Source organism: Hyla sarda, chromosome 7, assembly GCF_029499605.1.
Source record: "Hyla sarda isolate aHylSar1 chromosome 7, aHylSar1.hap1, whole genome shotgun sequence".
Taxonomy (NCBI): Eukaryota; Metazoa; Chordata; class Amphibia; order Anura; family Hylidae; genus Hyla; species Hyla sarda.
This window is the reverse complement of record NC_079195.1, coordinates 34,509,195-34,531,992: the sequence shown is the minus strand read 5'-3', so window position 1 is coordinate 34,531,992 and position 22,798 is coordinate 34,509,195. Positions and strand designations below refer to the sequence as shown.

General features: G+C 44.5%; 1 protein-coding gene across 20 annotated transcripts in view; it reads left to right on the top strand.

The window, feature by feature from the left end:
• The window catches only part of LDB1 (LIM domain binding 1), a 236,549-nt gene that overhangs the window by 202,490 nt on the left and 11,261 nt on the right, over nucleotides 1–22,798 (top strand). For 9 of the 20 annotated variants that reach the window (XM_056531455.1, XM_056531452.1, XM_056531458.1 and 6 more), the window contains exons 2-11: nucleotides 4,767–4,869; nucleotides 5,255–5,356; nucleotides 7,391–7,435; nucleotides 12,207–12,282; nucleotides 12,421–12,523; nucleotides 14,077–14,249; nucleotides 16,303–16,425; nucleotides 16,996–17,079; nucleotides 22,178–22,301; nucleotides 22,393–22,541. In XM_056531455.1, the coding sequence (XP_056387430.1) occupies nucleotides 4,767–4,869; nucleotides 5,255–5,356; nucleotides 7,391–7,435; nucleotides 12,207–12,282; nucleotides 12,421–12,523; nucleotides 14,077–14,249; nucleotides 16,303–16,425; nucleotides 16,996–17,079; nucleotides 22,178–22,301; nucleotides 22,393–22,541 (1,082 nt within the window). Of the gene's footprint in view, nucleotides 1–4,766; nucleotides 4,870–5,254; nucleotides 5,357–7,390; nucleotides 7,436–12,206; nucleotides 12,283–12,420; nucleotides 12,524–14,076; nucleotides 14,250–16,302; nucleotides 16,426–16,995; nucleotides 17,080–22,177; nucleotides 22,302–22,392; nucleotides 22,542–22,798 lie in introns of those variants that run through there. The other 11 variants (XM_056531462.1, XM_056531460.1, XM_056531461.1 and 8 more) reach the window with 3 other exon arrangements.

Sequence of the window (22,798 nt, the reverse complement as noted above, 5' to 3'; positions counted from 1 at the left end):
ATTCACACTTGCAACTAAGGGTCGGAAACTGGTGGCCCTCTAGATTTTGCAAAACTTCAACTCCCAGCATGCCCGGACACCCGTTGGCTGTCCGGGCATGCTGGGAGTTGAAGTTTTGCAACATCTGGAGTAGGGATCGACCGATATTGGTTTTTTTAGAGCCGATGCCGATAATCGGTGGAGGTTAGGGCCGATAGCCGATAACTTATACCGATATTCCGGTATAAGTTATCGGCTATTTATCCCCCCGTGACACCGCTGCAGATCATTGATTTAAAGAGGGCGCTTTAAATCAATGCACTGCAGTGGCTTTTGCGGTGCCATAGGCCGCCACCGCCGCCACCACCCGCTTCTCTCCCCCTACCTGTGAGGGTGGTCCGGGCCATCCTTCCTTCCTGTAGTGTCCGGCGGCATTCCGGGTGGAGGGTGAACCGGTCCGGGCTGTCCTTCTTCTCCGGGGGTCATCTTCTCCACTCCGGGCAGGCTCCGGCCTAGTAACGCAGCATAGACCCCGCTGCGTAGTCACGCCCGTAGAGACGCACCTGACGTCACAGCGTAGCGGCGTCTATGCAGCGTACTAGGCCGGAGCCTGCCCGGAGTGGAGAAGAGCACCCCCGGAGAAGGACAGCCCGGACCGGTTCACCCTCCACCCGGAATGCCGCCGAACACTACAGGAAGGAAGGATGGCCCGGACCACCCCCATTACGGGTAAGTTTAATTTTTTTTATTAACTCGGAGGGTGGGGGAGGGGCCCGACCGGTATAGCGGTATGGGCAAAAATCCATACCGGTATACCGCCCAGCACTACGGTGGGGGGTGCGACGCGGTGCGGTGGGTCGGGGGGGCGGTCGCGGTGCGGTGGGTCGGGGGGGGCGGTCGCGGTGCGGCGGGTCGGGGGGGGGGGCGTTCACAGTGCGGTGGGGGCGGGGCATTATCGGCTTATCGGCAAGGTAATTGTCGATACCGATAATGCCCAAAATCGTGATTATCGGCCGGTGATATCGGCCATACCGATAATCGGTCGATCCCAAATCTGGAGGGCCACCAGTTCCAGACCACTGTTTTCCACCATCTTTGCTGTTTTTGTTTCTATATTGTGTTATATTGTATTGTATATTTATTTTTGTCTGTCAAAGAATCAACTTTTTTTTTTCTTTTTTTGCCGTTGTGTAATGTTGCATAAATAAAAATGATTGAAAAAAATAACAATACACGTGAACTATGCAAACACAAAATTTGCTTGAGCCCATTGACTTCTATGGGCTGTAAAATACACCTACACGTGTCTGTCACATAAAAAAAAAAAGAAAAAAACATTTTTAAAGTTATTTGCTGTGTGGGTTTTTTTTGGCCTAAAATGCATGTAATGTTTTTTCAGCAAGAACTGGTTATAGAAATAGTGTGAAAATTGGCCAATTATAAGGCAGTAAATCACATATTGCTTTTTGGAATCTGGTTATTGGTCGTAAGGCTTTTACAGGTGAGTCGTGTTAAAACGGGTCTACTTTTAAAGGGGTTTTCCATGAATGGAAAAACCAACTAATTTCCCTCAAAATCAGCACCACACTTATCATCAGGTTGTTTGTGGTATTACAGCTTGGCTCCATTCACTTCATTGGAAATAAGCTACAATACCACCACACACCCTGAGGATGGTACTGACCCAGATGTAAACTGCATGTGATTTGCAGATATGATTTTCCTGCCGTGATGTATTCTAAGGGTAGGGTCACACAGAATGGATCTGCGGCATATTTTACGTTGTGTATCCGCTGATTGTGTGCCTCCAGCTGTTCCTGCTCGTAGCGGTAATCCACCACTACGAGCAGACACACGGGGAGATTTATCAAAACCTGTGCAGAAGAAAAGTTGCACAGTTGCTCATGGCAACCAATCAGATCGCTTCTTTCATTTTTGAAAGAAACCATCTGATTGGTTGCTATGAGCAACTGGGCAACTTTTCCTCTGCACAGGTACAGTATTGATAAATCTCCCTCACAGTGTTCTGTGAGCCGCCACGTGCATGCGCAGTATACTCGCACACATTACGGATGCTCAGGGAGCAGGGGGAGCGCCCGCAATGTCTGCAAATACACTGCGCATGCACATTTCGACTCGCAGATCAACGTGTGTCTGCTCGTAGCGTTGGATTGCCGCTACTAGCAGGCAGGCACAGCTGGAGGCACACTGTAGGATCCGTCATTGGCGGATCCGCAGAGTAAAATACGCTGCGGAACCGTTCCGTGTGACCCTACCCTAAAACCATCATTACCGCAATGTTGTTGCTAGTGCAGTAATATGCCACTCGGGGTGATCACAAGCGATATGATTGTTTTTGTTTTTTATTCGCACTACTGTGTGTATTTTTATTTTTATTTTTTTAATATTTTGATGATTTTTTTTCCCCCATAAATTTATGCCTCATGCTTTTTGCAAAACTCAAAACCATTTACAACAGAATAGATATGGAAATTTTAGTTTGTTTATATGTTTGTAAGTATAAAGTGACCGGGGGATGATGGGCCGCCTGATCTCCACAATGGCTTGTCTGCTAATCTGTGTGTAGACCTTGTGACTCCGGTTGACGGCCGGTTTATTTACAATGGAAATTCAGCTTTAAGAAAGACAAAAGGCTCAGAGTGGTGTCCATACAAGCCGCCATGCCGGGGAACAAAGGATGTGGGTCACCCCGCTGGGGGAGGGGTAACCTCAGCCTGTGGCATGCCATGAAGATGTGCCATGGACTAGTGATTTTTATCTCTTCATGAGACAAGGACAGGCTACTCCGCCCCCCCCCCCCCCTCTTCCCCAGCATTTACAGGTTGTCATGGGTAAAACCTTGTAATAGAGAGATCTGTGACTAAACAGTGATTCTGAGTTAAGGTGTGGATGTTCTGCGCTGCCAGGGCCGCCCTTCAGCCATTATGTGTATAGCGCCACCTAGAGTGCAGTATAACCAGTAAGACTATTGTGTTCTCAGTTTTAGTTGCAATTGCCAAGTGTAATGTGCCACTGTGGTTTGTGGAAAATAGAAAAAAATGTCCTACCAGTTCTGTCCTTTAGCAATTATGTCTATAGTGCCACATATAATGCACGTAACCAGCAAGCTTATTGTGCCCTCTGTTTCAGTTGTAACTAACAAGTATATTGTGCCATATAACTTGTCATTTATTTATCTTAATCTGGATTATTTATGAGTTTAGAAGTCCAGTGGATGGTCTCCGTCAATGGCAGTTTTTCCTTTATGACAGTATTGAGAGAGCTATCAATCACTGATTAGGACCGCCCACTGGACACCTAAGCCAAGAAAGTCATTCTATGGAAAAAGGTTCAGTATAACTTATTTATGGATCTAAACCTCTGTTTATTCTGGTCTTAGGAGTCCAGTGGGCGGTCCTAAATGGTGATTGACGGCTATTTCTCTACACGTTCATATAGGGAAAACTGTCAGCCATTGACGGAGACCGCCCACTGGACTCCGAAGCCAAGAATAAGAAAAAGTTTGGCTTCATAAATGACAAGTTATACTGATTTATTTCCCCATAGAGCTATATATCAGTCAGTTGATCCTACTCTATAATATGCTTCCTGCAAAGACTGAATTTAGGTGACAGGTAATCCAGAAAGATTTCTGCCCCAATAATTACTTTGTGACGCATTTCGAGTGCTGGGAGCCTCCAGAAATATTTCCTGGGTTCACAATGTGCTTTTAGTTGTGTTTTTGCCATGTGCTTTTACCTCTGATCAGTCAACTCTCATTGAGAGATGAAAGTTCATCAACACAAACCGACGCTTGGTAACACGCAGTGTGAAACAGTCTTTTTAACGGCATTTACAGACATATACATATAGTTCTGAGGTCTGCCAGTTTACGGTATGATTACGTTATGATTCCACCACATTTGCCATCATATGTGTCGATATGGGCCTCGTGGGATAATATCACTTTAATCTGTGGGTGTTGACAACCCAAAGAAGCATCATTACGGGTGTGGATTGAAGCTTTTGGGTGTAGTAGGTCAAGAACATGGGATTCCTAATAAGTGCAGTCACAGGTGTAATTTGTCAATTGCATTTCACACAGGGAATCTCTTAGCTCTATATCATGCTCCGAGCTGCAGACATGGGCAAATAGCTCATAGGGAGATAAAACAAATGATACCTGTCTCTTAGCCGATCGATGTTTTCAAAATTTTTAAATATTTTTCAAATAAACTCCGTAGTTGTACCGGACAATCTGAGCTGCAGCATGCATGCCTTTTCCCTCCACCACTCCTTCTTCCAGCACTGAACTCTGTACATCAGTTATTGAGGGCAAGGGGGAGTGGTGGAGGGAGGGGGCATGCATGCAGCAGCTCAGTACTGCCCCCTACGACTTGCACTCATCAGAAAAATATTATTTTATAACTTTTCAAACAGCCATCAACTGGCCGGCATGCAGAGTCCCTTCCAGTCCATATAATTTGTGCCATATGGTACCCCGAAAGGTGCTTTTTATTTATTTATTTTATATATATATTAAAATCCTCAATTTTTATTTTATTTAATTTTTTTTTTAATCGCCCAATCATACTCAAGTACTATATGGGCCCATAGCAACAAGTCTGTACATTATTTATCCATAATACAGTTTGGGTTCTTGAGGCTTATTAGTAGAGGTTTCCCTTTTTTTGATAAAAATGTGTATTAAGTCTTTTTAGGTGTTTAATATTTTTGTGCATTTTTATTAATTTTTTTTGTATTCATTTTTTTTTCTTTTTATACAGGCTGTTCCTCCAAGTCATTCAAGCTGTACTCTCCAAAGGAGCCCCCCAACGGCAACGCCTTTCCCCCCTTCCACCCAGGCACAATGCTGGATCGAGATGTGGGGTGAGTGCACAACATTTCCTTTTTTTTTTTTTTTTTGTTAACTGGTTGGTTGGAGACCCAACCTCTTTTATTGGTTATATAGACCAGTGTCTTCCAATTAGTGTTCCCCCCAGATGTTGCAAAACTACAACTCCCAACATGACCGAACAGCCAATGGATGTCCGCTCATGCTGGGAGTTGTAGTTTTGCAACAGCTGGGGGCACCCTGGTTGGGAAACCTTTAATATAGACACTGAGTTTGGTCCAAAAATAGCTGTGCCTTGTATTGCAGATTGGTTCTACGCAGTTGAAACCGACTGAACTGCAATACCAGGCACGGCCACGCTCTTATATGTGGCGCTGGGCCTGTGTGAACAGTTAAAAGGGTATTCCCATTTATCCACAGAATATGCCCTAAATGTTCGATAGATGGGAGTCCTACATGTGGCACCTGCATCTCGACAATGATGGCCCCCAGCCCCGTCCAGCCTGCTTGCGGCGGCCAGAGGTAGTCGAATTACTGAAGACAGCCAAATGGGCTGTTGTATAAACTTTACGTAACTCCCCTAGAGGTTAATGGGAGTTGCATAAACTGCGTAACACCACAAGCTATGCTGTTTCCGTAACTTGAAGGGATTATCCAACAGAGCGCCCCCACAAAGTTGATCATGGATGTAGACTTTTCAACCCAAGAATCCCACTCCATGGCCCCTGACCACGACTGTAAAATCTTCATTACAAAGCCATTCTCGTTTGGCCTCGCCTTTCCTCCCTTTTCTCCAACTGCTGTATGGCCCCCATCCCATCCATACCCCTCCCATACATTAGGATAACATTGTGCATGGGGTGGCTTTAGTCCCTGTATGCTAATCTGTCGGGGATCACGAGGTCGGTAACGCAACGCAGTGCGATGTAAAGATGTGACGTCACATTACAAAACGGTAGACGCACTAAGAGAGCGGGGATGGACGCTATCAGATTCCGAAGAACTAACAACATTATGGGTGGGGGGGGGGGGGTAGGGGTACCCCTGGAGTTCCCTTTTAGGGTGTATTCACACCCACAGTTGCAGATTTTAAAGGCAATCGAAGCAGTGTGTCTGCTTGTAGCAGCGTATTGCCGCTCCGTGCAGGCACATCTGAGTCACCCTGTAGGGGTCAATCTGTGGCGGGTCCGCAGTGTAAAAAACGCTGTGGATCCGCCCGTCTGAACGTACCCTTAAGGTTCGTTCACACGGTCGGATTTCCTGCTTATTCTTTCAGCGGATTTTCTGTAAAAAAAAAAAACTCAGCAAATTCTGCTACCATTGACTTTAATGGATCAGCATAAAATCTTCAAATTTGCCACCATTGCAGATTTTCTGCTGAACCAGTGAAGTCAATGCAGCAAATCCACTGCAGGAAATGCGCACAAAATATGCTTGTGTGAATGTACCCTATGGGCCCATTCACACGAACTCATTTAATTGCGAACTCACAGCGGGAAACGCACTGAGAGTATGTGCACTCTCCACTGCACACCTCATTGACTTCAATGGATAGCAAAACCAGCTGCAGAAAATCTGCAGCAAAATATGCATGTTCAAGAAACAATGTAGTGTGAGGTGCTACACAGCAGTCTGGAAAACGGCAGTGTTTCTGCACCAAAATCTGCAGCCAAAAAATCGCCACCTGCAGAGTTTCTGCTGTGGATTTTTGGTGCGGTTAATGATGTAGAAGGAAAAACACCAGTTGTGGATTTGACTGGCGAACTCCAAAATTTCTTCAGCAGAATTTGCAGCAACTGCAGATTTATTGCTGATTTTGACTTCTGGGAAAAATCCTGACTAAGGGCCCATTCACACTACGGGACTCCATGTGCAGCGGCCGCCACTGGAATCGATAACGTCAGTATTGATAGCAATGTAGTCTACTGTAGAAAGAATGAACATGTTCATTTTTTTTTTTTTTTTTCGGCACAGTTTGGAAATTGAACTCCTGCTGCAAAATTTTCCTCCAAGAAAATTCTGCAGTGTGCACGATGCAGCAGAATCCGATAGAAGACAATGGAGGGCTGCTGCTGTGGAATTTCTGAGCGGAATTTCTCAGCTCGGAAATTCTGCAGCATGAATGGATCTAACATTTTTTAACATACCCTGAAGCAGTGCTTACCAACCAGGGTGCCTCCAGCTGTTGCAAAACTAAAACTCCCAGCATGCCCGGACAGCCTTTTGGCTGTCCGGGCATGCTGGGAGTTGTAGTTTTGCAACAGCTGGATGCACCCTGGTTGGGAAGCACTGACCCAAAGTCTTACAGGGTTATTTTCCCCTAAACAATCCATAACACAACCTGAAATTTGACGGAGAGACCCCCCCATATGACATTGGAGACACATGGTGGTCCTGTAGGGCCTCCTAGACTGAAAGCACTGATCTGTACTGTAGGATCTGTTTAGCGTACACTGCAGTTTGTTACAAATAGTCTATGATGTCTGAAAGAAAAATTAATAAAAAATAAAAAAATAAAATAAATACTTTTTGCTAAACAATTTTTTGTCCCTTCAGACCGACTCCGATGTATCCGCCCACGTATCTGGAGCCCGGGATAGGGTATGTACATTGGCATGTTTGCTCATTTTATTAATACCCCATGAAACTAATGTTTGACAAGTAAAGATATTACTGTAAAATATTCTATTAAAAAATCTGATTAATAATATAGGCAGGGATAGGGAACGTGGTGTATCTGGTGGCTAGAAATCTTCCCCAGTGTGTCCATCGCAAAGTATTAAAGGGGTATTCTAGGCCAAAATTTTTTTTTTATATATATATATCAACTGGCTCCGGAAAGTTAAACAGATTTGTAAATTAGTTCTATAAAAAAATCTTAATCCTTCCAATAGTTATTAGCTTCTGAAGTTTTCTGTCTAACTGCTCAATGATGATGTCACGTCCCGGGAGCTGTGCATGATGGGAGAATATCCCCATAGGAGCTGGACAGCTCCCGGGACGTGAGTCATCAGAAAGCAGTTAGACAGAAAACAGCAACTCAACTTCAGAAGCTAATAACTATTGGAAGGATTAAGATTTTTTAATAGAGGTAATTTACAAATCTGTTTAACTTTCCGCAGCCTATATATATATATATATATATATATATATATATATATATATATATATATATATATATATAAAGATTTGGCCTGGAATACCCCTTTAACATTGGACTCTGGGGTCTTAAAGTCCATCTTGCTGTTTCCTTTAGATTAAAGGGGTATTCCAGGAAAAAAAAATATTTTTATATATCAACTGGCTCCAGAAAGTTTTTAAACAGATTTGTAAATGACTTCTATTAAAAAATCTTAATCCTTCTAATAATTATTAGCTGCTGAAGTTGAGTTGTTCTTTTCTGTCTGGCAACAGTGCTCTCTGCTGACATCTCTGCTTGTCTCGGGAACTGCACAGAGTAGAAGAGGTTTGCTATGGGGATTTGCTTCTACTCTGGACAGTTCCCGAGACACGTGTCATCAGAGAGCACTTAGACAGAAAAGAACAGCTCAACTTCAGCAGCTCATAAGTACTGAAAGGATGAAGATTTTTTTATAGAAGTAATTTACAAATCTGTTTAACTTTCTGGAGCCAGTTGATATTTAAAAAAAAAAAAAAAGATTTTTCCTGGATAACCCCTTTTAAGATTCTCCAACGGGAGCTCATCCTGTTGACTGATATGACGCACACACCACGTAAGAAAGAAATATTTGTGCGTTTCTCAAGTAGAATTAAAGGGGTACTCCGGGGGAAAACATTTTTTTTTAAATCAACTGGTGCCAGAAAGTTAAACAGATTTGTAAATTACTTCTATTAAAGAAATTTTTATCCTTCCAGTCCTTTTTAGCAGCTGTATGCTACAGAGGAAATTCTTTGCTTTTTGAATTTCTTTTTTGTCTTGTCCACAGTGCTCTCTGCTGACACCTGATGCCCATATCAGGAACTGTCCAGAGCAGGAGAAAATCCTCATAGCAAACCTATGCTGCTCTGGACAGTTCCTGACACGGACAGAGGGGTCAGCAGAGAGCACTGTGGACAAGACAAAAAAGAAATACAAAAAGCAAAGAATTTCTTCTGTAGCATACAGCTGCTAATAAGTACTGGAAGGATAAAGATTTTTTAATAGAAATCATTTACAAATCTGTTTAACTTTCTGGCACCAGTTCATTTAAAAAAATTTAAAAAATCCACCTGAGTACCCCTTTAACACAACCCTTTTTTTCTCATTTCTTCTGCTATAGTTATTAGATTTTTCTAAGTTTACTCCTTAGGGTACTGATCGCGGGGGTCCGATCTCGCACGATCTCTGCTGCGGCACCCCAGACATCCATTGCACGATGTGAACTTCGCTCCGTGCGGATGACTGGCGATGCGGGGCAAGGGCTCGTGACGTCACGTTCACGCCTTGTTCGTGACATCACGGCCACTCCCCCTCAATGCAAGTCAATGGGAGGGGGCATGGCGGCCGTCACGCCCCCTCCCATTGACTTGCATTGAGGGGGCTTGGCTGTGACGTCATGATCAGGGGCCCATACGTGACCTCACGAGTCTCCGGCGATGCACCCGATGCGCTGAACGAATGCCGGGTGCAGCAGCTGCAGAACCCCCGCGATCAGATATCTTACCCCTTTTATCATTTTAAATTGCAACACCAAGATTGAAAAGTCGTGGAATTATGGAAATCGCATGGAAACAAAATATTCAAAACATTTGTTTCATTAATTATTGAATATGAAGCCATGCGCCAAAAAAAATCACGCTTACGCACCATGGCATGCTATCAATGAGGTGGTTATTGGTCTTCAGAGGAATGTTCTGCCACGCTGAATGCACTTGGGCAGGAAAGTCGTCAAAATCCGCTGCTGACTGTTCCCTTTGCGGTTGCCAATCAAAGATGGCCCTGATGTGCGGACAAGTCCAGAGACGTGTCAGACCATTGTAGCACATACATACAGGCTGCTCACAGTAGTACGAGAAACATTCAGCCTAGTTTTGTCATGAAAATTTGGCTCCTTCCTGGGACCCTTTAGAGGAAGGACCATACCATAGGTTCCACAAGCAAATTAACGTAACCCGAGCTGTTAGTGTGCCTAGAATGGTGACTAGAGGGGTTAAATGGGTACTCCGCCCCTAGACATCTTATCCCCTATCCAAAGGATTGCTTTCGATCTGGCTTATTTTATTGAATCCTCTTCCACATAGTTGAATGATTCCCTTTCCATTGAATAGTTGGTCATTGGCAGATCTTGGTGACATCTGTTACTCCCTCAATTTCCATAGTATTACAGTCTGTCATTCTTGGTGTTGCAATTTCAGTGTTTAAAGGGGTAATCCTGTGGAAAACTTTTTTATTTTTTTTAATTTATTTTTTTTAAATCAAGTGGTGCCAAAAAGTTAAACAGATTTCTAAATCACTTCTATTAAAAAATCTTAATCCTTCCAGTACTTTTTAGCGGCTGTATACTACAGAGAAAGCCAAAAAAGAAATGCATCTCCTCTGATGTCACAAGCACAGCGCTCTCTGCTGACATCTCTGTCCATTTTAGGAACTGTCCAGAGCAGCATATGTTTGCTATGGGAATTTTCTCCTACTCTGGACAATTCTTAAAATGGACAGCAGAGGTCAGCAGAGAGCACTGTGGTCATGACATCAGAGGAGATGCATTTCTCTTTTGGATTTCTCTTTAGTATACAGCAGCTGATCAGTACTGGAAGGATTACGATTTTTTAATAGAAGGGATTTACAAATATGTTTAACTTTCTGGCACCAGTTGATTTAAAAAAAAAACAAAAAACTTTTTCAACAGGTGTACCCCTTTATTAAATCAGTTAAAGGGGTACTCTGGCGGAATTTTTTTTTTTTTTTTTCAAATTAACTGATGCCAGAAAGTTAAACAGATGTGTAAATTATTTCTATATAAAAATCTTAATCCCTCCAGTACTTATCATTTCTTACTGGAGTTCTTTCCAGTCTGATCACAGTGCTCTCTGCTGACATCTCTGTCCATGTCAGGAACTGTCCAGAGTAGGAGCAAATCCCCATAGCAAAGCTATCCTACTCTAGACTGTTCCTGATACGGAAAGAGGCGTCAGCAGAGAGCAGTGTGGTCAGACTGAAAAGAACTACAACTTCCTGTAGAATATACAGCAGCTGATAAGTACTGGAAGTATTAAGATTTTTAAATAGAAGTAATTTACAATTTTTTCTTTACTTTCTGGCACCAGTTGATTTGAAAAAAATTGATTTCCACCGGAGTACCCCTTTAAGATGGAGACAGTTTCTTATCCAGTAACATTATCATCCTAAAGGAGTTGTCCCTTCTCCTTTCTTGGCTTTTTCCGGCCTGTTTGCAGCGGCCAGAGGTGGTCCTAAAAGCCAAAAGTAGCCAAAGGTGGGAAGTTACGCAATTTGCGTAACTCCCATTGACTTTAATGGCAGTTATGAGAAGGCCTTTTGTGTTTACGTAACTCTAGGAGTTATGTAAAAAGCGTCTCTCTTGGGGTTACGCAATTTACGTAACTTCTATTGACTTTAATGGGTGTTATGTAAATTGCTTAACGTCCCCGCTAACAAGATGGGACAACCCCTTTTTAAGGCTCGCACACTGTGCAAAAAAATAAAAAAATAAAATAATGTTCTGTTGAATTAATCTATAAAAAATGTATTTAAAATTCGTTGCGTAGAAATAGTTTAAATCAATTTTCGGATTCTCTCTTCTGAGCTAGTAGAGGGGAGTCACATCTATTTGCCACATCAAAGCGTCGCTCTGTAGGGTCTAAGGGGGGTGGAGCCTGACACAGGGAATATTTCCAGTGATAAGAGCAGTGTTTCCCAACCAGGGTGCCTCCAGCTGTTGCAAAACTACAACTCCTAGCATGCCCGGACAGCCAACGGCTGTCCGGGCATGCTGGAAGTTGTAGTCTAAGGGGGTGGAGCCTGACACAGGGAATATTTCCAGTGATAAGAGCAATGTTTCCCAACCAGGGTGCCTCCAGCTGTTGCAAAATTACAACTCCTAGCATGCCCGGACAGCCAACGGCTGTCCGGGCATGCTGGGAGTTGTAGTCTAAGGGGGTGGAGCCTGACACAGGGAATATTTCCAGTGATAAAAGCAGTGTTTCCCAACCAGGGTGCCTCCAGCTGTTGCAGAACTACATCTCCCAGCATGCCCGGACAGCCGTTGGCTGTCCGGGCATGCTGGGAGTTGTAGTTTTGCAACAGCTGGAGGCACCCTGGTTGGGAAACACTGGATCAGAGACAAGAAAAAATGGTTCCAAGTCAACCAGACAACATTTTTTTTAAATTAAAAATGTTTTTTTGTTCTTCTTAAAGGAGACATACACCGTATGGGAACCAGACAGACTATAGAATATTTGAACTGAACAAACGTCTTCAGAATTGGACAGAGGTAGGAGGACGTCGTGTTCTGCAATGTTTGTCTTTGCCATGAGACCGTCTGGTACATCTCCTATACTCCTGTACACCTATAATTGTATAAATTCTCTCTCCTGCCCATATTAAGTAATCAGAGCTTCTTTTTTAACAGGAATGTGACAATCTCTGGTGGGACGCCTTCACCACAGAATTCTTTGAAGATGACGCCATGTTGACCATCACTTTTTGCTTGGAAGACGGACCAAAGAGATACAGTGAGTCGTGTTACCTTGTTTGGGTAAAGCTGGTGACGTGGTGCCAGAAAGTTATACAGATTTGTAAATGACTTCTAAATAAAAATCTTAATCCTTCCAGTACTTATCAGCTGCTGTATGCTCCACAGGAAGTTGTGTAGTTAATTCCAGTCTGAACACAGTGCTCTCTGCTGACACCTCTGTTCGTGTCAGGAACTGTCCAGATCAGGATAGATTTGCTATGGGGATTTGCTCCTGCTCTGGACAGTTTCTGACATGGACAGAGGTGGCAGCAGAGAGCACTGTGGTCAGACAGAAAAGAACTACACAACTTCCTCTGGAGCATACAACAGCTAAGTACTGGAAGGATTAAGATTTTTATATAGTTATTTACAAATCTGTATAACGGTATGAAACAAATTGATTTAAAAACCTTTTTATTCCTCCAGAGTACCCCTGGGGGTACTCCCGTGGAAACCTTTTTTTATTTATTTATTTTTTTTAAATCAACTGGTGCCAGAAAGTGAAACAGATTTTTAAATGACTTCTTCTATTGAGAAATTTTAATCCTTCCAGTACTTTTTAGGGGCTGTATACTACAGGAGGAATTGCTTTTCTTTTTGGATTTCTCTTCTGTCATGCCAACAGTGCTCTCTGCTGACACCTCTGTCCATTTTAGGAACTGTCCAGAGCAGCACATGTTTGCGATGGGGATTTTCTCCTGCTCTGGACAGTTCCTAAAATGGACAGCAGAGGTCAGCAGAGAGCACTGTGGTCATGACAGAAGAGAAATCCAAAAAGAAAAGCATTTCCTTTGTAGTATACAGCCCCTAATAGGTACTGGAAGGATTAAGATTTTTTTTAATAGAAGTCATTTACAAATCTGTTTAACTTTCTGGCACCAGTTGATTTAAAAAAAAAATAAATAAAAAAAAGTGTACCCCTGCATCCTCACTTTTTAGTGGAGCTGAGTGGCGGGGCTATGACGTCACGAGCTCCCGGCACCGCCTCCAGCGTTTGGAACAGTTTGTTCCAAATGCTGAGCAGCGGAGTACCCTCTTAATTATTTCGGCGGCGTCTGGGGTCCGGAATTTCCGCTGCGGAATGTCTGCTGTAGAAATTCCGTATAATGAATGGTGCAGCAGAATCTCATTGAGAACCATGGAAGACTGCTGCATCGTATTTTCCGAACAGAAATCCGTAGTCTCAATGAGCCCTTACATGGGAAAGAGGATTATTGAAACTGTGGGGCTATATACAGTAGCCCAGTGTTTCCCAACCAGTGAGCTTCCAGCTGTTGCCAAACTACAACTCCCAGCATGCCCGGACAGCCTTTGGCTGTCCGGGCATGCTGGGAGTTGTAGTTTGGCAACAGCTGGAGGCACACTGGTTAGGAAACACTAACACCCTGTGGACTGTCTACAGCGCCTGGGCCACCACCTACTCTGCACCTTTTTATAATACTGCTATAGTTTTATATGGCCCGGATGTGTCCCCTCGTGCATGGAGTACGATGACTCTTGTAAGAACTGATGTAACACGCACTTTTTTTATATTTTTTTTTATCTTGTCAGCAATTGGACGGACGCTTATTCCCCGGTATTTCCGCAGCATATTTGAAGGTGGCGCCACAGAGCTATACTACGTCTTGAAACACCCCAAGGAGTCATTCCACAATAACTTTGTCTCTCTGGACTGCGATCAGTGCACAATGGTCACACAGCACGGCAAACCCATGTTTACACAGGTATGATCGCCACACTGAGGATTTAAAGAGTACCCCCTCATGATCTCTCTGGTTACATTTTATTATCCTCCCAGGTCACTGACCCCCATCGTGATAAACAAGTGCTTTGTATTTTCTGCTCAGTCTCAATCAGATTCAAAGACTGGGAAGGGGCGTTCCCCAGCAGGTGTGACCTCATCTGAAGCCATACAGGGGAGAACTTCCTCCCTCACTCTGCTACACACAGCCCAGAGCAGTTCAGTGTGAGATGAGCTATGATTGGCTAAAGCTGCACCCCCCCCCCTTCAGCATTTCCTGTTTTTGGACTTCTGCCAGGCCAGCAGGAGTCCAAAGTCTGTGGAAGAGATGGGGGGAATGTGCTCTAGACAAATAGGGAGACACCTAGTGGCAGCTTTTTTTTTTTTTAAACACAAATAAAACATAGAAAACTTCATTTAGTTTTATTTTTCAAAACAAAGTATATTAGAAAGATTTTTTATTTACCATAAGGAGTGCAATAGCAAAAATTAGTTTTAATGACAGAGCCCATTTAAAGGGACAGTGCAGTCTAATGTTAAAGAAAGCTTATTCATCTCAAAATTTAAGCTTTTTAATATACTTAGTTTTATTTAGTTTTTGACATTTTTCAACATTTCCACATGTTTAATGACCTAAAGCAGTGTTTTCCAACCAGTGTGCCTCCAGCTGTTGCAAAACTACACCTCCCAGCATGCTCCCAGGAGGCACACAGGTTGGCAAACATTGACGTGAAGACAGAAAATGGTATAAAGAGTAAGGTTTGTATTACCAGCCTATTACTCAAGGCTAATACATTGGGAAAAACCTTCAGAATTCTGGGATTTGTTTTAGACAAATTAAAGGGATTTAGAAAATACAGCAGAGCCTAGTGCAAGTGTTTGTGCACAGCAGGGGGACATATTTAAAGGGGTACCCCGGCAATAAACATCTTATCCCCTATACGAAGGGTAAGGGATAAGAGGTCTGATCATGGGGGTCCCGCCGCTGGGGACCACCGTGATCTCCAGTGCGGCACCCCGGTCGTCCATGCACTGAGAGAATTCTGCTCTGTGCCTGATGACTGGTGACTACAGCTGCCACGCCCCCTCCATTCATGTCTATTGGAGGAGGAGTGACGGCTATGTACTAGCTGTCACGCCCCCTCCCATAAAAATGAACGAAGGAGTCATGTAACGAACACGGAAGCTCCAAGCTTCCATGTTCCGGACAGCGCCGCTGCCAGTCCGGAGATCGCGGGTTCCCCAGCGGCGGGACCCCAGCGATCAGACATCTTATCCTATGGATAGGGGATAAGATGTTTATTGTCGGAGTACCCCTTTAAATTTTTTTTACTAAGACTAGGCAGAAAAATTCCGCTTGGAGTTTCAGTTGCAGCAGAGTCACGTTGTTTTCAATGGGATTCTGCTGCGCTATCCACATGCATGGATCTTTCGCAGCAGAAACTTCTGCCGCAGAAATTCCGATAGCGGAAGCCTGCTCGTAAGTGCATTGCCATCTATGGTGACAACGCATTTCCGAGCAGTCCTAGCACCAGCAGGTAAATTTGACCAATATTCCACAGATAAATGGGCACCAAATCATGTAGATTTTTCTTTGGAGATTTTAAATCTGCAGCATATGGTGGTCTCATTCACATGCGTGGTACTGTAATCTGCTGCAGATAATACCTGTTGAAATCTGTAAGTAAAATCGGTTCCTTGTGAACTTGCCCTAAGAACTGCATTTTTTTTATTTATTTATGACTATAGTGCTGTGTAGGGCAACTTTCAGCCAAAAACCATTGTAAGGTTACATGTAGCCTCATACACTCCCCCTTCCAATAGGCTATATGTGGCAAAACAAGTGGGAAATGGGGGGCGTCTTATATGGGCAGATAAAAAGTGAGATGTGTAGTATCTATTAATATGGGGGAGAACAAATAGCCATAGTGCCATCTAGTGGTCATGTATTAGTATAGCAACCTTGTAGTTTCGTTAATGTTCTTTATAGTTCTTGGATTTCTGTTTGACCTGATCTTTTCCCATTATTTCTGCAGGTATGCGTAGAGGGGAGATTATACCTGGAGTTCATGTTTGACGACATGATGAGGATAAAAACGTGGCATTTCAGTATCCGGCAACATCGAGAGCTTATTCCCCGCAGTATCCTTGCCATGCATGTAAGTCTGGAAATTTAGAAAACAATTTCAGTGTGGTTTTCCTGGAATATTTGGTAGTGTGTCTTATCAATATCTGATTGGTGAATGTCCAACTCTTGTCAATCCCCCCTACCCTCCGATCAGCTGATTTAAGGCACCGATCCTTACATTCAGATCTGTGCCTGGCAGGAAGTGAACAGGATGCAGTGCTGGCACAAGTGCCGTGGCCCCTTCAGTGACTCGTCTGTTGGGGTGGTGAGAGTCGGACCATCCTAAAAATACTGGAATCTTCCTTTAAAAGGGTTACCCAGTCCCTCAATCTTATCTCTTCTTGGTACAGGACCTGCCCGCTCAGCCAATCAGTGGCCCAGATGGAACACCTCTGGCTAGTGATTGGTTGAGCTGGCAGGTCTGGACCCAAGCTCTTGTCGCGGATGCAGGAAGGAGAGGGAGGATCGGAGGACTGGAGGGAGGTGAGCCAGGACTGCAGGTACCGAGGTTAGACATGTATGAATATAATTTTTTTTTAAATTTCAAAAAATTTATTTTTTACTTTTAATTAAAATTTTCTTTTTCTTTTTTTATTTAAAGGCCCAGGACCCCCAAATGTTGGACCAGTTGTCGAAGAACATCACAAGATGTGGACTGTCAAACTCTACGCTCAACTACCTCCGGGTAAGCAGCTCATACTTCATTTTTCTTAGGTCCAGAATCACAGACATACAACATTTTTTATATATTGACCATAAATCCCAAGTATATGGCAAATGGGGCAGGGGACAAGGGCCACTGTGCTGGATTAGTAATGGTGGGTTCACACCACCTTTTTCCCGTATTTAAGTTTTCAATGTGGAACCGTATTGAAAACCGAATGCATTGACTCTCCATTGAAAACCGTATTATGCCAAACGATGCATCCAGTTGTGTCCGTTTTGCATCCTGTACGGTTTTCTCTGCAGCCCTGTATATGGAAGAATGAGAAAGTTAAAGACTTTATTTGTTAAAAAGTCTTTAGTTTTTTGGACCCCTTAAGGACTCACCCATTTTCACCTTAAAGGGGTTGTGCACTGCCCGGCCTTTCGGAGCTCCGCACGCAGCGTCCAGAAGTTCATTACTCCGAACGCTGTGTGCAGGCTTCCGTGTTCGCGGCCGCTGGGCGTGACGTCACCCCCGGCCCCTCGTGACGTCACGCCCGCCCCCTCTACCAAAGTCTATGGGAAGGGGGCGTGACAGCGGTCGTGCCCCCTTCCAATAGACTTTGGTAGAGGGGGTGGGCGGGACGTCACGAGGGGGCCGGGGGTGACGTCACGCCCAGCGGCCGCGAACACGGAAGCCTGCACACAGCGTTCGGAGTAATAAACTTCCAGACGCTGTGTGCGGAGCTCCGAAAGGCCGGGCAGCGCACAATCCCTTTAACCTCCCTGGCGGTATGATTCTGTCTGGAAATTTGGACCAAAAGCGGTACAATTTTTTGCATTGAATTTCACATCTCCCCCGCCCATTTCACATCTCCCCCTTGTCACCTTCTCCTCCCCCTTGTCACCTTCTCCTCCCCCTTGTCACCTTCTCCTCCCCCTTGTCACCTTCTCCTCCCCCTTGTCACATTCCCCTCCCCCCTTGTCACATTCCCCTCCCCCTCTGTCACATTCTTCCCTCTTGTCACATTCATCCCCCCCCCCCCCCCCCCTGTCACCTTGTCCTGCAGCAGAATACACTGGGTTTGCCGGGCAGATTTCAAACCTAGTGTATTTGCTGCAGAACAAGTCCTTTCCCCTTCAGCCAATCACAGGCTTTACACCACTGCGGCCTGTGATTGGCTGAAAAGGGAAAGGTCCAGTAAGATGAATAAAGAATAGAGCAGGGACCGGAACGCATGGAGGGGAACGGCATCTGCAGGGACCGGGACTAGGTGAGCAGAAGTTTTTTTTTTATTTTACTCCTTTTTCCTTTTACACGTAGCTCAGTGTTTTTTCTAACAGGGGGCCTCCAACTGTTGTGAAACTACTACTCCCAGCATGCCCGGACAGCCTTTGGCTCTTTGGGCATGCTGAGAGTTGTAGTTTTGCAACAGCTGGAGGCCCACTGGTAGGGAAACACTGACTTTTAGTATTTTTCTTTACCTGCTCTGGCCGTCCCCCGCCACGGGAGCCGACCCGAGCAGATAATCGCATGTTTTCCCGAGGGCCGCATCGCTATATCGCATTGCTTTTGCGATATATCGTCCAGCCCGGCCGGCAACTCTGCAATTCTACCCCGAGCGTGACTCGGGGTTACCGATCCTGGCAGGGAAAATTAACCCTGAGACACGCCCGGGATTACTGCTCATGAGGTTAAGGACAAATTTTAATTTTTGCACTTTCATTTTTTCCTCCTTCCCTTCTAAAAATGATACTGCTTTCAATTTTGCACCTACAGACCCATATGAGGTCTTGTTTTTTGCGTCACTAATTGTACTTTGTAATGACATCACTTATTTAATAATATAATCGGCGGCGAAACAAAAAAAAAATTTTGTGGGTTGAAATAACAAAGAACGGAAAAAAAAAACGCCATTTTGTAACTTTTGGGGGCTCCCATTTCTATGCAGTGCACTTTTCGGCACTTATTGACAAGACTTTTTGATCGCTTTTTATTAATATTTTATGGCATATGAAGTGACCAAAAATGCACAAGTACGCCATCGACCGTGGAGTTTAGCTAACCTTATATTTTAATAGTTCGGATGTTTACGCATGCGGCGGTACCACGTATGATTATTTTTACTCTTTATTACATCATTTTATTTAAAAAATGGGAAAAGAGGGGGGGGTGATTTAAACTTTTAATAGGGAAGGGGATAATGAATTTTATAAACTTTTTTTTTATGCAATCTTCTGATTGCATATACTGATCAATTCTATGGCATAGCATTGATCAGTCTTCTCGACGCTCTGCTGCTCCAGGCATGGAGCAGTAGATCGCCAATCGGACGACGAAGAAGCAGATGAGCACCCTCCCGTCGTCCTCTAAGCTGAACGGGACATCGTGATTTAGTTGCGATAGTCACAATAAGCTTCGCTGAGCTGCCGGGATACTTTCACTTTTGTTTTAGATGCCGCAATCAACTTTAATCGCGGCGTCTAAGCGGTGCCCAGCATTGGCCGTGGGTCCTGGCTGCCGGTAGCAACCGGGACCCACCAGGTATAACCTGTTCTCCTCTGGTCAAAACGGTTTAAACCTGGTAAACGGGATCAGGGCGTACAGGAATGCCGTGAGTCCTTAAGTACCAGTGCTTGAGGGCATACCTGTATGCCCTGTGTTCTTAAGGGGTTAAAATCAGTACAATAATAGAAAAGCATATAATATGGGGATCATTTACATTGTATGGACCTACAGAATAAAGAGAACTTCTCAGTTTTACCTTAAAGTGCACTGCATGAAAAATAATCCTCCAAAATTAGCAAAATTGTGGTTTTTCTTCAATTTCCCCACAAAAAAAATATTTTTTTGGTTGCACCATTAATTTAATGGTAGAATGAAAGGTGTTATTACAAAGTACTATACATGGTGCAAAAAAACAAGTACCATATGGGTCTGTGGATGGAAAAATATAAGTGTTATGGCAAAAATCTGAATTAGCTGTGTCCTCACAATATCTTACAGCAATAAAAACTGCTCAAAAAAATAAAGGGAACACTTAAACAACACAATGTAACTCCAAGTCAATCACAATTCTGTGAAATCACACTGTCCACTCAGGAAGAACACTGATTGACAATCAATTTCACATGCTGTTGTGCAAATGGAACAGACAACAGGTGGAAATTATAGGCAATTAGCAAGACACCCCTCAATAAAGGAGTGGTTCTGCAGGTGGTGACCACAGACCACTTCTCAGATCCTTTGCTTCCTGGCTGATGTTTTGGTCACTTTTGAATGCTGGCGGTGCTTTCACTCTAGTGGTAGAATGAGATGGAGTCTACAACCCACACAAGTGGCTCAGGTAGTGCAGCACATCCAGGATGGCACATCAATGCGAGCTGTGGCAATAAGGTTTGCTGTGTCTGCCAGGATAGTGTCCAGAGCATGGAGGCGCTACCAGGAGACAGGCCAGTACATCAGGAGATGTGGAGGAGGCCGTAGGAGGGCAACAACCCAGCAGCAGGACCGCTACCTCCGCCTTTGTGCAAAGAGGAGCACTGCCAGAGCCCTGCAAAATGACCTCCAGCAGGCCACAAATGTGCATGTGTCCACTCAAACGGTCAGAAACAGACTCCATGAGGGTGGTATGAGGGCCCGACGTCCACAGGTGGGGCTTGTGCTTACAGCCCAACACCATGCAGGACGTTTGGCATTTGCCAGAGAACACCAAGATTGGCAAATTTGCGACTGGGGCCATGTACTCCATTGAAATGAGATCCTCAGACCCTTGTGAGACCATATGCTGGTGCGGTTGGCCCTGGGTTCCTCCTAATACAAGACAATGCTAGACCTCATGTGGCTGGAGTGTGTCAGCAGTTCCTTCAAGAGGAAGGCATTGATGCTATGGACTGGCCCGCCCGTTCCCCAGACCTGAATCCGATTGAGCACATCTGGGACATCATGTCTCGCTCCATCCACCAACACCACGTTGCACCACAGACTGTCCAGGAGTTGGCGGATGCTTTAGTCCAGGTCTGGGAGGACATCCCTCAGGAGACCATCCGCCACCTCATCAGGAGCATGCCCAGGTGTTGTAGGGAGGTCATACGGGCACGTGGAGGCCACACACACTACTGAGCCTCATTGTGACTTGTTTTAAGGACATTACATAAAGTTGGATCAGCCTGTAGTTTGTTTTTCCACGTTGATTTTGAGTGTGACTCCATATCCAGACCTCCATGGGTTGATACATTTGATTTCCATTGATAATTTTTGTGTGATTTTGTTGTCAGCACATTCAACGATGTAAAGACGAAAGTATTTCATACGATTAGTTCATTCATTCAGATCTAGGATGTGTTATCTTAGTGTTCCCTTTATTTTTTTGAGCAGTGTATGTGCTGTAATTGAATATTTGAACCCCCCCCCCCCCTTATACTTTCTTCTATTACCTTTATTACCTTATTTTTCCATCCATTGCCCAGAGCCCATACACACACAGCACAGACTTACTATGGATCTTCCAAGACCTGCGATGACCTCATCAGGAGTCCTAGCCTATAGGAGTCATCGCAGGTCCTAGAAGGTCCATAATAAGTCTATTAGTGCTGTCTGCAGCCCGGACAGCTTTAGGGCTATACTAACACTACTGTATTTTTCCACGATATGTGGCAAAAATGCCACGATTTTACAGCGATTTTGCGCTAACTGCAGTATTGTTAGTAATGCCCTAAAGCTTTTCAGAGGCCCTCTTTAGGATGGGGGCCCTGGGCAACTGCCCGGTTTGCCCCGCACTAACGCCGGCCCTGGTCCAATGCGATCTAGTAGTCCAGTGTTTCCCAACCAGGGTGCCTCCAGCTGTTACAAAACTACAACTCCCAGCATGCCCGGACAGCCGTTGGCTGTCCGGGCATGCTGGGAGCTGTAGTTTTGCAACAGCTGGAGGCACTCTGATTGGGAAACACTGAGTAGTCTATGATAAGCGCTGATGTTTTTCTTCCATACGAGTGGACCCTGTTGCCCTATGGTCCCCTGTGAAGCTGTACAAGTTGCACATATGGTATATTCACCCATAGATACAGTCTAGCACATCTATTATGAGATCTAGCTTTATCCTGAGGTCTAACCACTTTCTTATGTTTCCCCCTGACAGCTGTGTGTAATTCTGGAGCCCATGCAGGAGCTCATGTCCCGGCACAAGACGTACAGTTTAAGCCCAAGAGATTGCTTAAAGACGTGTCTATTTCAGAAATGGCAGAGGATGGTAGCGCCACCCGGTGAGCATTCATAATAGCTGCACTTCTCGTTCTGCATTCCTTATGAGTCGTGTGCGCCTTTCTGACCTCCTGTTTTGTGTTACGCCTGCAGCCGAACCAGCCCGACAGGCTCCTAACAAAAGGAGGAAAAGGAAGATGTCTGGGGGGAGCACAATGAGCTCTGGAGGGGGCAACACAAACAACAGCAACAGTAAGAAGAAAAGTCCGGCCAGTACCTTCGCCCTCTCCAGCCAGGTACCTGTAAGCATCACCTTTTAATTTTATCTTTATCCCCCCCCAATTGCCTGACATGTGCCCCAGTTATACGATACTAGTGATGAGCGGTGAGCACAGTGTGGCGGTTTTATTAAATAGCGCAAATATAAAGAATTTGCTCATATTCGCAAAGTATTCATTTACCCATCTTGTGTGATGGGTAATTTGATGGGTTTCTATGGGCAACCTTATTATTTAGATTTGCGCTAGAATTTTGTAAGTCTGCCCCAGTGTTATGTTCC